The sequence below is a fragment of the Lasiosphaeria miniovina genome, assembly GCF_030549165.1.
Source record: "Lasiosphaeria miniovina strain SMH2392-1A chromosome Unknown B0T26scaffold_8, whole genome shotgun sequence".
NCBI lineage: Eukaryota > Fungi > Ascomycota > Sordariomycetes > Sordariales > Lasiosphaeriaceae > Lasiosphaeria > Lasiosphaeria miniovina.
The window spans coordinates 2,921,862-2,937,425 of record NW_026848227.1 but is presented as its reverse complement, the minus strand read 5'-3'; the positions used below and the strand labels follow the sequence as shown (position 1 = coordinate 2,937,425).

Below are 15,564 nucleotides of genomic sequence, written 5' to 3'. Positions count from 1 at the left end.
GAAACAGAAAAGAATCTCCGTCTCCATATATCCTGTTAGAATTCCAACAATCTAACACGCACGTAGTGCGTGTACACAAGCACAGAATGGAATCGGGTGAGAAACGCCCAACCGCAATCCCATGGGGAAATGGTATGCAGAGTAAACGCAAGGCGCGGAAAATAAGACGGACAGGAAATTGAAAGGGCTGGACGAAGATAAAGATGCAACATGGCTCCAAATGCGACCGCCCCTCGTCCACCAACACCAACCCCTCCCCCGGCCTTCCAAATGCATCCTAATGCGCGTATTATTATTATTTTTTAGAAAGAATCATCCACTGGACTAAAAAAAAATACATTCTAGCCTAAATATCTAGATGCCACTAAAATACATCTAGTCCCGGAGCTCGGGCGCGATGGAGCCGTCGGTGGAGAGGGAGCCGCGCGGGGCCGCGAGCGAGGGCGGCTTGGGGCCCTTGTAGCTGAGGGTAGGGATGGTGAGGCCATAGCCCTGGGTGCGGCCCTGGGGGTCGTGTTGGTCGACCTCGACGCAGATGCAGACGTCGAGGCCGCCGTCGTGGCCCTTGCCGTGCTCGGCGGGGTTGGCGGCCTTGTGCGTGGTGCCGCAGCCGACCTCGCCGGCGCTGATGGGCAGCCGCGCGTCCTTGGGCGGCGTGAGCTTTTGCAGCTTGTTCGTCATCGACCGCTGGCTGCGGATGCTTAGTCCGGCGCTCGACCCCGGAGGCGCTGGCGGCTCGGGAGCCAGAAGTCCGCCTACGCTGGCGCCGGCGGCGCCGTTCGCATCGCGGTTGTTACGGCGCCCGTTGTTGGGAGAATTCTCCGTGATTATGGAGTAGTTTCGGCTGGGCATGGTGACTTTATTGTGGTCCGCTGTCTTGGTCGTCTCGCCGGGGTCTTTGTCAAACAGCTTCAAGAGGGTCTCGTCAGTCTCGTGGTTGAGGTGGTGAATCCTGTTCCGCCGCGACAGGAGGTTCGCTACAGCCGCGGGGGGCGGCTTGTTCACGATAGCCGACGACACGACGTTGGCGATGTAGCGGTAATCCTTCTCCACCGGGATGTTCAGACGCGGATTCGAGTAGAACCTCCCTAGAGCCGCAAGATGGACATCGCCGCCCAGTATAGTGATTCGGATGGAGAACTCGGCGCAGATGCCATGAAGCTTCTCAACCAACCAGTTTCGCTCCTTCTTGTGCGTCCTCGCCGTGTAGTGGTCATCCAAGTCGTCAAGCAGATCCACGCTGCCGTCAAAACTGTTGAAAAAGCTGCCGCCCAGGCCAACTCGCCGATTCAGGAACTTGACAGGGCCCATCAGCGGACTGGCGAATATGTTTTCGAGCCAGGTCAGGCGCTATTCCGTCGTCAGTGTTTAAACGCCTTTCGCAGCCCGGAGAGAGCAGACTCACGGGGTACGCAACGGGGATGCCCAAAAGGAGGATTAGATGCTGATACGGGTTGCCAGAGATTGCTGCAGTGGACAGTTCTTGGCGTAAACGGCTGAATATTTGCTGGTACGTTTCTGGGTAGTTGACTTGGTGCCTCGTACGCTAGTCGGCGTGTTAGAAAACCAGGCAAGGAAAATGGACCATATATTTCATACCTCAGTTCGCGCGTCAATACCCAAAAAGGCTATCCTGGCTCCTAGTCTCGCAAACATGTTGTGAGAATGCTCTGCCACATAGGGCTAAAATGTTGGTTAGCTGGGGCCGCCTTTCCCCTATGAACTTTTCATGCTTACCCCTGGTTCTGAGCCAACAATGTAGTTGGACTCGGTCATAACAGGATGGACAAATGTATTTATCAGCTGGTTAGGGTCAACTCCCAGACCTTCTTCGTTTGGCGCAGCCGGGACAGAATCTATCATTATTTGGTCAGAATAGTCATTCTAGTCGAGTGTTTTTAAAGGTGCTGACCTGAAGTGTAGGTGGTCGGAGGCGGCGGGAGGTGGTGCTGAAACAGCATATAGTACTTGTGGGCTAGACCGCCTATGCCTCTGAAAACCTGGCGAGACATCAGAACACGGCCAATTCTTCTCCCGGGTAACTGTTGCTGAGGCATCTCACATCGCATTTCATGAACTCATTGACATAAGACCCAAACCCGTCGATGATCTAGACCCAATTAGTCGACGCCTTGGGGCGGCTAACGAGGGCCGCAACTCACATCATGGTCGTCCCAGATATTCAGCTGGGGGATCTGACCATTCGCCGTGGCAAAGGGCTCTGTCCCGTACCTAGGAAATGGAGGGAATGTTGTGTCAGAAACGCCGTGAAGGGCCACAAGCGCAGCGACAGGACCCGGAGAGAGCATAACCTACCACCGAAGATAGTTTTTCAGGTAGTACTCATCGCAGTCTTCGCGGAGCTTTTCCGGAAAGGGATATTCTTTCCTCTTCTTTGGGTTTGTTATCTTTGTCCACTCGTTTAGCGGGCCTTTTACTCGAATGCCGTCATTGTAGATCTGGTCGCCACCCCCAATCCTGAAAGTAAGACTCGTTAGTAAAATATAAGCACCCCTCAGTAGGGAAGGGGACCAGGAGACCGTCATTCAACTTTTGCGGGCGCTACTAACATGACATGAAAGGGAACCTCGCGATGGCGGCGCAAGACGTCGTTCCACAGGGCGAGACCGCTCCAGGCCTGCTCGTCAGTGCCGACCGAGAAGCCGTTGCAGCTGTGGAACATGATCCTCATGGACTCGGACGCGGCCGGCACGTAGAAGCTGTTGATGGCCGGCTTCGTCTTGCTGGCCTGACGCATCCCGGACAGGGCGTATTCCCACTTGGTCTCGACGGGGCGCAGGTCGACGGCTAAGTCGAAGCGCCAGAACGTGCATCGCGGGTCCGAGTAGAGGCAGATGCCCTTTGTGGCCTTGCCGGGGGCGTCCTTGCCCTGGCCTGCGCCGCCGCCGCCGCCGCTGCCGGCGGCCCTCCGCAGGCTCAGCGAAGGGGCCAGCGGCTGGGTCTTGCCGCCGCCTCGCGTCACGATCAAGACGCTGCCAATCCATTGGTTGTTCTCCATGCGGCGGTAGTTGAGCAGCGGCCCGACCAAGATCTCCTTGCCGTCGGGCGGGGGTCCGCGGGGAGAGCCGAGATTGGCGGCGGCGACGTTGTTGTCGCCGTCGGCAGTGGCCCGGGATTCGGCGGCGCCGGCCATTACGGGCTTGAATCGCGGGGTGGATGGACGGCTGCCGGTGCGCTCTGGGGGCTCGATGCGCGACGAGTTGAGAAAGTCGGCCAGGGCGCCGACATCATTGCGCGAGTCGGCATCGCGCGCGACATGGCCCCTTTGCGGCTGCTGGTTTGCGTACTTGGCGTAGGATGACGACTCCTGGTGGCGCCAGCGCGTGGACGAGGCATGGGGGTTTCGCGACTCGGGCTCGTCTTCGTCCAGCAGATCGTCGTCGTAGGGCTCGCGAGGAGAAGACATGGCGAATGGCGCGTTGACCGTCAGCAACGTTGGGCGGTCTGGCGGCTTGATTCGCGGCTGGGTGGTGGCGTCCAAATGGCGACGGTGGTGGAGAGGGAGGGTGCAGATGACCCGGAATCAGACAGTGACAGTGACAGTGACGCACTGCACTGCGGCACTCGAAATGTTCCACGGGCAGTTACAGCCGTCAATGAGCTTGTGACCAAGAATACAAGACTTTATAGTACCCGAGACGAAAAGATAACAAGAGAGAATCGCGACCAAAGGTCAGCCGGACTATGCGCCGTTAACCACGGGAAAAGGAAATTGCACCGGCACGCAGCGCAAGGATGCGGGATGCGCCCCGATGTTGATGTCCACCACACCTCCCTCGCCGTCCCGTCAAAGCCGCTGGTTGACGAGAACTCGCCTGCAGCTCTAGCGGAACTTAATTGTCGATTTAGGCTTGGTGAGCAGCAGGGGTGTTAAGTATCCGTTTGTTGGTCCGGTAAAGAGAGAACAGCCACTGTTCTATCCCTTCATAGAAGAGTAGTTGCAAGTACGAGTTCACTTCGTAGCTACTTTACCTCTAAGACCTACTACCTAGTTACCTACCTGACATCTGTATGCACGGAGTATATACCAGATATCAGGGGCTACGGCAAAAGAAACAAAAGTTGGAAACCTGGCAGCTCGCCCGCTCGCTCACTCGGATCAAGCCTGGGCGCACAGCTTGGCGCACAGCATCGCCAAGCCTCGGACTCGCGCTACCTATTCCAGTCGAGGTTACTCGCCCAGCGCGATCCATGCCCGGCTGTGAATGTAGCAGCTGCTGCGCTGTGCTGTGCTGTGCTGTGCTGTGCTGTGCTGTGCTGTGTTGGTGGCAGCCCTCATCGTTGTGCTAAACAAACATGGCATGGAGACCGATGATTTCGAATCGAGCGCGCGTAGCTTGCGCCGAGAAGTTCTCCCGTCTGCGAGACCAGCCCATCAGATGGAATTGGAGGCCTTGCATTTGCATGGGTAATGGATGTGGGCTGGAGCTGCTGCAGCTGCTGCAGCTTGCAGCAAGCTGTGTAGCGACTTGCGTCAGCGTCCCCACTCACCTCTCTAAGTCGGGTAACACGCGGGACCATCAATGGCGTTTTTCTTCTTCGGCTTAGCCCTATCGAACCCCGGAAGGGCGGCATGGCATGGGCTTGGCATCCTTGGCATCGCTTCAACTGCAGAGTAAGACCTCCAAAGTCAGTTCCCAACACTTTTGCTCATCGAAACCTCCATCCCGCTATTTAGATGCCAAAGCTCTCACAAGAAGTAAACGGAGAACCAAACAGGACGGGTTATATTGCGCTTGAAGAAGTCAATATGTAAGTAAGGTAGCCAACATGCATTGGTTCTATAAGTACACGAGGTATTTAAACATCTCATAAATACATATGGAAACACGGGACAGCCCGCTATTCTATTTTGTACAGCCAACCTCCTCCCAGAAACAACAACCATCACCATCAAGCCTTGTTCGTCTTGTCGTCATGGGAAACAAGCCGGCCAACGAGTTGCGTCGCCTTGTCCGCTTGAACCGGGCCCGAGGCCTCCTCCTTCCTCTTCTCGAGGAAGTGGCCTGCAGCCATGCCAACAGCGAGCCCGACAAAATGCGAAGCGATGTCCAACATATGCCGCTTCGAGAACATGGCCGCCACGTTCAGCGCCACAATCAGGCCGATGAAGTTAAGCCCCTGGATGCCGTTCATTGGGTCAGGTGGCAGACCCAGGACCTTGAAGCCGTCAAACCGATGCATCCAAAAGTATGCCCCGGCTATACCGTAGATGGCCCCCGACGCGCCCAGCGTCGTGAGGTCCATCCTGTTCCTCACAACCATCGACGTCAGGCTTCCTAGGAAGCTGAGAACGCCTGTCCCTAAATACGTTGCGAGGAACCCGCCTCTTCCGACCTCTTCATGGAACTGGACTCCGATAAACCCAAGGAAGAGCATATTTGACGCGAGATGGCTGAAGAGTTGGTGGGAAAACAGGGCGCCGAAAATGCTGGGAGCTCGGGGAGTCGCGGCTACAACGAGAAAGTACCGATTCATCAGCTTCCATGCGAACGGTACCCTCCACATGCCGAAAACAACAAGATTGGCGAGCATCAGCATCCCAACAGTGGCTGCTGCCGGAGATGCGTCAGGAAGCAGCCTGTTCTCGTGGCAAGGCGGCTGGTAGAAATGAGCATAGGCTTCCAAACCCAACATCACGAGACCGGCAAAGAGTGCCGAAGGTAGTAGACGCTCCCACATCTTCATCTTGGGAGGTTCCTTCAGATCAGACGTTGCCTCAGCCTTTAGCTTTTCGATCCAGGGGCTAACGGCGCGTGGCTGGTTCTGGCCTAGGGTCTGCAGCGTGCCCGGTGCGGCGCGGGCCGCCTCCTCCTCCTGCTTCCGCTTCTCTTCCTCGCGTCGCTTGAGCTCTGCTTCCCATCTTGCCTTGTTTTTGGCGCGGATAACATCGAAGGCGCCTGTCCCGTAGACGTCCTTTGGCTTAGCACCGCTCCCTGCGTCGTCCTTCTTGTAGAGCTTTAAGCGTGTCTTGTAACCCAGTTCTTGGCCGATGTCCTTCCCTTTCTCGGCGGCGCCTTCGTTCGCATCCGGGTTCTCCAGCAATGCGAGCTCGTCCTCGGCTCTGAGGCCGGCATTCGTGACCTCGTCGACGGGCACTTGCTTGCGTAGGAACTTGAGGGCGGTGCGCTGCTGATCCTTGTTAAACTGCCTGGTGTGGACTCGCAGTTCTGGGTCGTCAAGTGTTCCGGCAACTCGGCGGCCGTGTAAGATACTCAGCAACTTGTTTGCCGCAGGAGTGCCCATGCCCGGCCCGAACAGAGCTACGACCTCGTGCGCCTCCAGGTCTTTTTTCCTGAAGGGAAGCCCCTCCTCATCATGGTAGTTTGGCGGTAGGTCCACGTAGTGGGTGATGACGGCATCGCCGAAAAGGCCGAGTGTGCGCACCCCGGGAGGCTGCGACAAGCGTGCCAAGCGAGCACTTCTCAATAAGGCACGGGAGTCTGCAGAGTTAGCCGAGCCAGACTGCCGCCATAACCGTTCTGGGTGTTGCCGATGTGCTGTGGAAGACTGCCAGGACGAGAAGCATCGGCTAGGTAGAAACGTGGCAACGAGGAAACGACTGGGTAGCGGGCTCGATAATTGTTGTGCCGCGGCCCGGACACTCGATCGGAAGGGGCCGGCATTGACGCCGAGCAAACAGCTCATTGTTGCGCCTGCAGTCGCGCCGCCACGTGCAAGCTACCCATCAATTGAAGCCCCTACGAGCGGGGGTTTGGAAGGGATGCTGTTCTGTCGTCCAGCGTCGCCGTGATTGCTCGAGGCCGGGCGAACTTTAATTAAAGTGTTGATGCAACCGAAGGGGGAAAAAAAACTGGGTGACCCAACAGGCCGGCCGGACCTTGAAAGTCGGATAGAAATATCCGTATTAGCCCTCTATTGGATGGCCCCTCTGTTTTCTTGCCCCACAGCGGGAACGTTAAAGACGCCCCGCCGCCGCAACGGAGCTTGACTGGGCAGGCAGCTCTGAGCTTGCGACAGAGGTCAGAACCCACTGGGTATAGGTTCCTGTTCCAACGGCGTCGTCCTTCCTTTGCAAACTCACGTATTTGGAACTACGAAGTAGCAACGGACCTGAACTCCCAACCACTTACTCACAGTGCAATCGCCCGAGGATCCCACTATTCCATAGCCAAGACTTCACCGGCACCAACTTTACCCCGCGTTAAAGTCAGAACTTAGAGAACCAACCAACTAGTGAAGAGGGAGGCACACAAGAACCAAAAGACGGAACATGTCAGCAGTCGCTACGCCCATATCGCCGGCGCGCTTCGCCGAGGCGCTGCGGGACCTGTCGCTCTCGTCGCTGCACCTCAAGGTGCTGGAGCTGCGCATGAGCATCGCGCAGCTGGACTACTCGAACGAGCAGCTGCGGCCGTACGCGCTGGGGGAAGCCGCGCCGATTTCCACCACAGACTCTTCTACGGATCAGCAGCAGCAGCAGCAACCAGACCCAGACTGTGTGGAGGCGATCCGCGAGAACGAGGAGGTGATTGTGCGGATGCAGGGGCGCATCGGCCTGGTGCGGGCCGAGGTCGAGCGGCGTGGCATCAGCTGGACCGAGTTCCAGAGCAAGGAGGAGGCCGACGCAGACGCGGCGAGAGCATCAGTAGTCAACGGGGTCAACGGATCAGGACATCACGACAACGACGCATCTGCATCTGCATCGGTAGTGGTAGACGAGGCCGTCCCCGAGCAGCACGCAGCCTGGCGCGACGGGACGTTCCAGACGGGCGTGATTCGCGGGGGGCAGGTGGTGTCTGGCGCGGGCAACTCCGTCTCCGGTTCTATCTCCGTCTCCGGTTCTATCTCCGTCTCCGGTTCCAGTTCCGGCTCCAGACCCGGTCACAGTGGTGGGTCTCTGTCGGACGAGGAGCTGCGGCGGAGAATCGAAGCCCAGCTACGCCTATCAACAAATGGCGTGAATGGAAACGACCACCAGGACGATGGGGAAGACGGAGGCTTGCACCTGTGACCCGGCAAACCCTATAATTATAGAACAACTAAAAATAGTACGAGAAACCAAGTCAGCCGTCTAGGTAAATATGGCTGACTGGCTGGACATGATGATTACCAAATTATAAGTAAATGGAAACGGTGTAATGGTCATCGTTATGTTTATGGGTTTAGGTTGGGATTGCCACAAATGGCTTCGATAGCCAGGCGGAAAGGCTCACAAAGGTAGTCTACATAGTTCTACCATTCATGGCGAATAGCCAATTCACGATGCAAGTATTCCACATCTAATGCAGCCTGCTCCTGGGCGGGCTCCGTCTTGCGCACATTCACGGCGGAGGATGACGACAAATAGAGCTTGGCAGTTCAGTTGAAATATGTACCTAATGACCTATGAATGCAACCGACCCGAGAACCCCAAAGTGTGTCTGGTGGAGGCAGGAAATGACTGTGCCGAGGACAGCAAACAGGAAAGAATAAACTAGAATATGATAGAGTGGTTGGCAGTTGAAGGAAAGTGTTAACATGTTCGCCAGAATCGATGAAAAAAAGGATGGCCACCGCCCATTTTACACCTTTTTTCTTGCCAATGGAGGTTTTTATTCCGAAGAGGAATGAAATCAGAAAGCAAAGAACAACGCCTTGAACCCCTTTTTGGCTCCCAAACCGACCAAGAAACATGACAAATCCAAAGCCCAAACCCAAAAAGGAGGGGAAAAATGGAAAAGGGGAACCAGACTCCGCTGCGGAAATGCGACCCCGGGTAAAACAAGCAATGTTGATGCCATAAACCGATGGTACAAGAAAGGACAACCACGAGCCAGAAACCGGCAGCCGCATGACAGTCGTAAAGAAATAAGAAAAGAGTGTTGTAAGGTTATTCGGCGTGTAAAACGGAGATTTTGTTGTTAGAAGTCTCAACTTCCTGCTGCTGCTCCTTCACCCTACTCCCTGCAATTACTGTGCTCGCGTTGGTGACTTCTTGCAGCGGCGAAGTCGAACAGTTCTTGTTATCGACTCGCGTCGATGAAGCCTTCTCTGTGATCTCAGAGCTGAAGATAGTCGAAAGCCTCGGCCTTTGGGCTACGTAGGCCGGGACAGAGCTGTTGCTCAGTGACTCTAGGCTCCTCGAGATGTACTCGTCCTCGTCCTCGTCCGACACAAACTCGGGCGTGACAGCAGCGCGGCGGCTCCGCCGACTTCTTTGACCAGCCCCTTCAGTCGAATCCTCCGAGTCGGTCGAGAGGCTGTTGCTTCTGGCTGTGCGCCGGCTTCTTGTTCTCACCGTCGACGTCGCAGTTGTTCTCCTGGACCTAGCCCTGTTCAGGGACGCTGTTGAATGGAGCTCGCCATCCTGAGGCACACCCGCCTGTCGAATTTTGGCCTCGAATGACTTCTCACCCACCAACCTCCCGAGTGACTGCCTGTCCGAGGATGTGACCGTTCTTCTAGATCCCGCACTCATCATGCTTGAGCTCCTGCTGACAGGTACCTTACCCTCCATGATTTTTGCCGATGGCGGAGGCTGCAGCATCCACCGGAGTGCATCCTTGTGCGCTGGTTTGCTTCTGACGACGGGCGGGTGATATTGGTTGACAGGCGGGTTTTTCGGAGCAAAGTAAAAGTTGTGACGATCTTCGTCCGTCACCTGCTTCTCGATTCCAAGCTTGGACTCGACAAAGCGGCCGGCGGTAGTACCGGCTTGCTTAAGGGCATCCATAAGCTTTTGGCCTGTCCGTGACAAATCGTTGCCCCACAGCTCCTCGTCCTCGCGCTGGTACCGCTTGAGGTTCCAGTCGTCGTTTGTCATGACGGACGCCGCCTTGCTCATGACGGGGCTCGTGGCCTCCTCATCCGGTGCTATCGGGGGCCCGTTGGCCATCTTGGGGGGGTCTGCTAGCACAACAGGGAGGTGATTGGAGTTGGGTGCCGTGCCGTCGGGATTGCTTATTCCAGCACTGCTCGCGGTGCCTACACTTGCACCGTCCCGGCTCGGGTTTGTCAGACCTCTCAGGCTGCTGTTCTTATTGCAGTTGTCCCCTCCACCCCTCTTCTTTGTTGGTAAACTTGGGCCCATCCTGATTTCCTCGGTCCAGAAAGGGTTCGTGTGGAATGGATCTGGGTGTTGGTATAGGTGTGGTTGCTCTAGCACGATGCGCGCCTTCTCCCCGCGCTCCTTCTTTGCATTTTGTTGCGCCCTCTGGCGGTGTCGAATATTGGAGCATGGCGTGCAGGCGAGGATGTAAAAGATAAATGATTGGGTAGCGACGCAGAACGACATGCTTGGGAAAGCCCGCGATCTCTCACTTAGTCAACCGTCCTGCGCTTGAGTCGAGCCCTCCGGCGTGAATTGCTTTTTTTCCTGTCTCCCTACACACCTAAACTGTGTTTCCTTATGTCGAACTCATGTGTAGGTCGGCGTAAGGGGGTGCAATTGGACGTCTGGCGAAGTGTGTTGGGTGGTGGTTTCGATTGCGTCCCCGCGTAACCGGTGGATGATGCTCGGCTGCAGCGAGTCTTGTGAGCCAACACCATAGGGAGCAGCAACCGTTAATTGCTTTTGGTAAAACCTGTGTCGGGGCGATTGGAAGATTGTCACCCGCTGCATTGGCAGAACCTCAAGTGGCGAGTAGTGACGCTGCGAATTGACCGTCTGTCTAGGTCGGATAGTCCGGACTGGGTGGCAGCCAGCAGTGACGGGCGTGGGGATGAATGTACGGGACAAGACTCTGTCCTCAAACAAACTTCGGGTGATCCCCCAGGGCTAATCCCCCGCCAAGTAGGGACGCCTCTCAGCCACCACTCGTAAAAGGCTCTCGGAAGTTGTGTTTTAACAGTGCCGCTGGCGTGCACGGGATCGGATGTGCCGTTGTGAGGCCCGGTCCGACGTTGTGAGCCGCGATTATGTCGGCTCCCAAAGCACCTACGGATGAAAGCAATTGGAATTGGGGGATCGTCTGCCGGCCTGTGAATAGGGCGTAATTCCGTACAACGGGGCTAGCCCAGAGAAACAACCCCTGTGTTTTTTGGGACTGTGATGCGTAAAAGTAGCCCCAGGAGTGGTTAACGTCAGCCGTCGGTAAGGCTAGTAGGATTGTTTGAACAATTGGAAACGAGAAACTTGCACAAGACGAGAAGAAAGGTAAAACAAATGGGCACACACATACACACGCACACACACAAACGCACGCACACACAATAGAAAGCGAGGGTGGGCGAGGGCGGAAGGGAAGGGACAATAAAGTGTTTATTTTAGACTTTGGCCACCAGGAACCTGGAAGACAATGGGCCTGGGGAAGACGGGAGGGGAGACTGCGCCAGCCCGAGCCCGCCTAGGCAGCGCCAGCGCCCCCCTTCGCTCCACCCCCACGATTTATGATCACCGAGGGGCCAGTGGCGGAGAGGCACAGCGAGGCTTGTCTGTTTTGGAGTCCGCGCTTGATGACCAAACAGCATGCACAACGCCGGAAACCGAAGATGTTTGCTGTCAGTCAGCCCTTCCTGCATTGACAGGAAGGATGACCTGGCTGTGCTTGCAGACTGCGGAGGATGCACGTGTACCGTATACACAAGTTCCAGATTTATGCCACCATTCGTGCCCCGTATATGGCTACGGCTGCGACTCAGGGTAGCCCTGCAACCGAGATGTCGGGAATAGCGTAAACTAAGGCACAAGGCACAGGACAGAGTCCGGATTGTGGTTGCGGCCTTTCCCAAGGCAGATTCTATGGCCTGGCCTAGACTCAGGCAGGGTATTAAGGTTAGGCTGTGTGTAGTTGCGGAATTATGACTGATGTGTTATCGACCGGGCGGCTTGACAACCGCGGAGCCCCCTCCATCCTGGTTTCCGCGGATGGATGCCAGTCAGGATTGATCTTGTTTCTTGCCTACTTTATGTCGCTGGCCACCTAGCTGGGAATCGACAGTACGTATAGATGAATCTGCTAGCAGCTTGAAGCCCACAACTCCCGTCTTCTATCTCAGTTCTAGAGGAGAAGGCCTCAGTTGGCGTGACAACTCACGGAGTAACCCAAGACTACCTACCTACCCAAACAAGACACACCACAAAACCATCGTGCAGCAGACTAGCGATGCGATGCGATCCGGTCTGGTTTACGTCGTACGTTGATTACGTGCATACCCGAGCGAGGTGGTCCTGCATGTCTGGATTACGGGCTGGCGGATCTTCAACGAGACACGGAACAGAAATGCCTCTCACATATATAGTACCACTTACCTTACTTATTACTACCTACCTTAAGTCCGTAAATATGGTAGATGGGCAGGTCCCTAAGGTACCCCGGGTTCCATATACTATATACTACTACCTAGCATCCTATACCTAGCGATCCGTACAAATAAACATATTCCAAACATTCTGCGAATCCCATCCATTGTGCGGACGGAACAAGCCCCGTCTGTGCGTCGCCAGGCGATTTTCTCCCGTTTCCATTTTATCCGCCGCAGGCTTTGGTGGGGGAGCAGAACCAGAAAGGCCCCCTTGTGGTTTGGCCGTGAGGTTACACGCACACACACGAGACACTTGAGAAACGATGGGCAGAACAGATGCTGCGCACCCAGTACATACGTACTCCGTACGTACGCACGCAGACATGATAGAGGGGCAGGGGAATCCGCTCGTCTCGGGTACAGTACGTACGCAGGTCGTATTATTTCTTCAAAAAAAAAAATCAAGATTTTCAAAGAGAAACAAAAGGGCCAGCCAACCCGCTCAGCGGACGCACAAATCGAAACGCCCTCGGGCAACACAGAGGCACATAGCACGCGCACCCCACGTTCATTAGAACACGTACATAGTGTACGTAGCAGGCTTCCCAAGTGACGACGGTGTGAAGGAGGGGGCCACGCCACATCCCACAAGACCAGATCTCGCGACTGATGCTAAGATGCGCGCGCGCGCCACACACCGCACGCATGTCGCCCCCGCCCACGTGGGGATCCGCGCTGACTGGGACGCAAACAAGCCATCATCCCTCCCCGTCCGACAGAACAACCGAGGCGAGTTTGAAGACTAAAACCTCTTCATTTGGTCCTTGACCTATCGTTTTGCAACGCCATAGCCAGATCTGGCCATCTGAGCGCCGCAGCAGTGTTCTGATGAGATATATACATTTCGCTGCCCTATGCCCTTTCTCTCAATCCTCACTCGTAGCGACATTAAAACCAGTCGGCTATCCGCTGTTTTCTCCATCTCTCTCCTCTGTAACACCCAGTCTCCCATAACCGGTTTGCCCTTGATCCAATTCTCGCAAGATCCATGGGAATAACTTGTGGCGCAGCGGGATACAGGTAAAGGAATAAAATAAATAAAGTTAAAATGGCTAGGCCCACGAGTGTTTTTGCTAATGATAATGTACATACATAAAACTCCTCGCACACAGCCGTTGCCAGAAGTTCCCGAATTTTATACGCAACGGTACACGATGCACAGCTTGCCGATGATATGACCCGGTTCGTAGCATCAGCCATGCTATAAGCCAAAGGAAATGATGCGGGGGTACAAGATACAGAAGCTCGCAATGAAAACGGCGTGAAGCCTGGCTGGTCGTGATTTAGACGTCCCATTCCTCCTCAGCCTCGGGCTCTTCGTTTGTGCTCAGCGCAGCAAAAGATGACTGCTGGGAGAATGACTTTGTCGGCTTGCCGCTGCCGTTGACTTTCGGGGCCTTCGCGACAATTGCGGGAGCAGCAGCGACGGGCGCAGATGGTTGCACGGGGATGACCGTTGGCTCCGATTCGCCTGCGCTCTCAGTCGCAGATTCCTTCTTTGGCTTGACCGACTTCTTCGTCTTGACCGTGCTCCAGGCTTCCTCTTTACGGAGGAGCTCCATTTGCTCCTCCTCCGAAGGGAGAGACGACATCCAGCTCTCGTCCTTAGCAGGTGCCGCGGCGATCGGCTTGGGGGCTGCCGCATTGGTGTGGCTGCTGGTGTCAAACGTGTCCAGTGGCTGGACGGCAGCGTGCTCGCCGTTAGAGAGAGTGCCATTGGAGCCGGATTTAGCACTGCTGCCGTTCCAGGCCGACTGTGCTGGCTGTGAGGCAACCGAAGAAGACCCATCCTTGGCGGCCCGTCCCTCGGATATGCGGGCCAGTCTTCTCTGTGCTTCCATAGCAATTTTTCTCTGCTTCTCTGCTTCTTCACGCTCGGCCTTGGCGGCCTCGACCTTTTGGCGGTTCTGGCGCTGCTTCTTCGTCTCAACCTCCTCAGCGGGCTTGACCTTCTTGACCTTAGTCTTGACCTTGTCTGTGCCGGTGAGGCGTAGAACCGAGGGACCAGTCGACTTGGGCTCCAGCATATCGCTCACGTCAAGAGCGTCTGCGGCCTTGATCTCGGGGGAGGCGATCGAGGACTCGTCGTCGTCTCCGTCTACACCCGCCGTCGAGGAGGGGGCAGAGACCTTTCCGTGGTCGACCTTGGGTTCAATCTCGCGGGCCCGAGATTGCTTCACAGACTTTTGCCGCTTCTCGTCGGTCTTTTTAGACGTGTTCAGAATCGTGCCCTGCTTGACGCTGGCCAGCTGTCGGGCAAATTCCCGGTTGTCCACCCCATCGTCGGAGCTATCGCCGGCGGGTTGGGTCGGTGTTGAGGGCTTTGCAGGTCGGGGCTTTGGCTGCGTAGCCTTGGCCGAGTCCTCAGCGTCCTTGCCAAATGCTTCTACTCGTTGGCGCTTAGCCTTTGGCTCTTTGCGGGCCTGTGTGCTCTGCCTGTCGTCAAGTCTCTGGCGCTGGGGAGCCCGCGGTGCATCGCGCCTTCGACCACCCGTGTATCGAAAAACATAATATCCGGCAAAACAAATAATGACAGTCCAGCCGACCAGAGTGGACATTTCAACACCCATGGTGAAGACTGGGGACGAGCGTCGCAGGCGTCGAAGGTGTGGGGTGGGAAATGCGAAGTCGGCGCAGAGAAAATTGTCACCAGGGTACCTAGGGGTTGCAAGACGTGGATGTGGCAAATCGAGGATTGGCGAGCGCGTTGCCAAAAGCCCAATTGCTGTTTGCAAAGATGGCGAAGATGGCGCAGATGGCTAGCAAAGCAATTGCGATCCTTAATTGACGGGTGGGCGTGTGGGGCGAAGGTTAGTTGTGCCACGCGAGAGCTCCCAGAGCTGAGGGCGATGATGGCAGGCACGAGTAAATTTAGTCGAGGGCTTTCGCGCAGGCTGAGGTATGCACCTTGAATGCTACAGGTCGTGAGACAGTGCGATTGGATGCGTGGATCGATAAGGTAGGTGAGGGATTTTGTCTTTAATAAAAAAGAAGGGGAAAGAAAAATGGAAAGGGGATGCTCGTCGTGAAGTTCGTCGAGGTTTCGCAAGGGGCCTGCTGGCTGGCAGTGAAAGGTGTTCAGAAGGTCGGCCTTTCAAGCATGTCCATTGGCCCTCTGTACCCTCCCTCGGAAGGGACATGAGATGCCAGACGTGTGTGGCCTGCACCCCTGTCAAGGGGCTTGGCAAAATCGTCTCACGTGATTCAGAAGGGACAACCGATACTCTCTTTAACCCAGGTCGCGTTCTTCTGTATTTCGTCTTTTACTCGGTACGTCCACACTTCCATAATGATATT

The 15,564-nt window shown here is 55.8% G+C and overlaps 5 protein-coding genes across 5 annotated transcripts; 1 reads left to right on the top strand and 4 right to left on the bottom strand.

Moving 5' to 3' along the window:
- Positions 1-375: 375 nt before the first annotated feature.
- Positions 376-3,427, bottom strand: B0T26DRAFT_681386 (uncharacterized protein; the record flags this gene model as incomplete). The annotated part of the gene is made up of 9 exons (XM_060440633.1): positions 376-1,350; positions 1,406-1,546; positions 1,600-1,683; positions 1,738-1,856; positions 1,913-2,000; positions 2,063-2,110; positions 2,163-2,232; positions 2,317-2,478; positions 2,571-3,427. 9 exons carry the CDS (start codon positions 3,425-3,427, stop codon positions 376-378), a joined length of 2,544 nt encoding a protein of 847 aa, XP_060290605.1.
- A 1,218-nt stretch (positions 3,428-4,645) lies between these two features.
- On the bottom strand, positions 4,646-6,836 carry B0T26DRAFT_732491 (uncharacterized protein). The gene has a single exon (XM_060443112.1). It carries the CDS (start codon positions 6,667-6,669, stop codon positions 4,915-4,917), a length of 1,755 nt encoding a protein of 584 aa, XP_060290604.1. The 5' UTR covers positions 6,670-6,836; the 3' UTR covers positions 4,646-4,914.
- Positions 6,837-7,255: 419 nt separating this feature from the next.
- On the top strand, positions 7,256-7,996 carry B0T26DRAFT_757257 (uncharacterized protein; the record flags this gene model as incomplete). Its single annotated transcript, XM_060446227.1, has 1 exon — positions 7,256-7,996. The coding sequence occupies one exon, from the start codon at positions 7,256-7,258 to the stop codon at positions 7,994-7,996; it is 741 nt and encodes a 246-aa protein (XP_060290603.1).
- An 858-nt stretch (positions 7,997-8,854) lies between these two features.
- B0T26DRAFT_744443 (uncharacterized protein) lies at positions 8,855-10,258 on the bottom strand (the record flags this gene model as incomplete). The annotated part of the gene is made up of 1 exon (XM_060444413.1): positions 8,855-10,258. The coding sequence occupies one exon, from the start codon at positions 10,256-10,258 to the stop codon at positions 8,855-8,857; it is 1,404 nt and encodes a 467-aa protein (XP_060290602.1).
- Positions 10,259-13,550: 3,292 nt separating this feature from the next.
- Positions 13,551-14,837, bottom strand: B0T26DRAFT_757255 (uncharacterized protein; the record flags this gene model as incomplete). The annotated part of the gene is made up of 1 exon (XM_060446226.1): positions 13,551-14,837. One exon carries the CDS (start codon positions 14,835-14,837, stop codon positions 13,551-13,553), a length of 1,287 nt encoding a protein of 428 aa, XP_060290601.1.
- Positions 14,838-15,564: the final 727 nt, after the last annotated feature.

Coding starts and splice junctions, on each gene's coding strand:
- B0T26DRAFT_732491 (XM_060443112.1), bottom strand. CDS start 6,669: ATGAGCTGTTTGCTCGGCGTCAATGCCGGCCCCTTCCGATCGAGTGTC.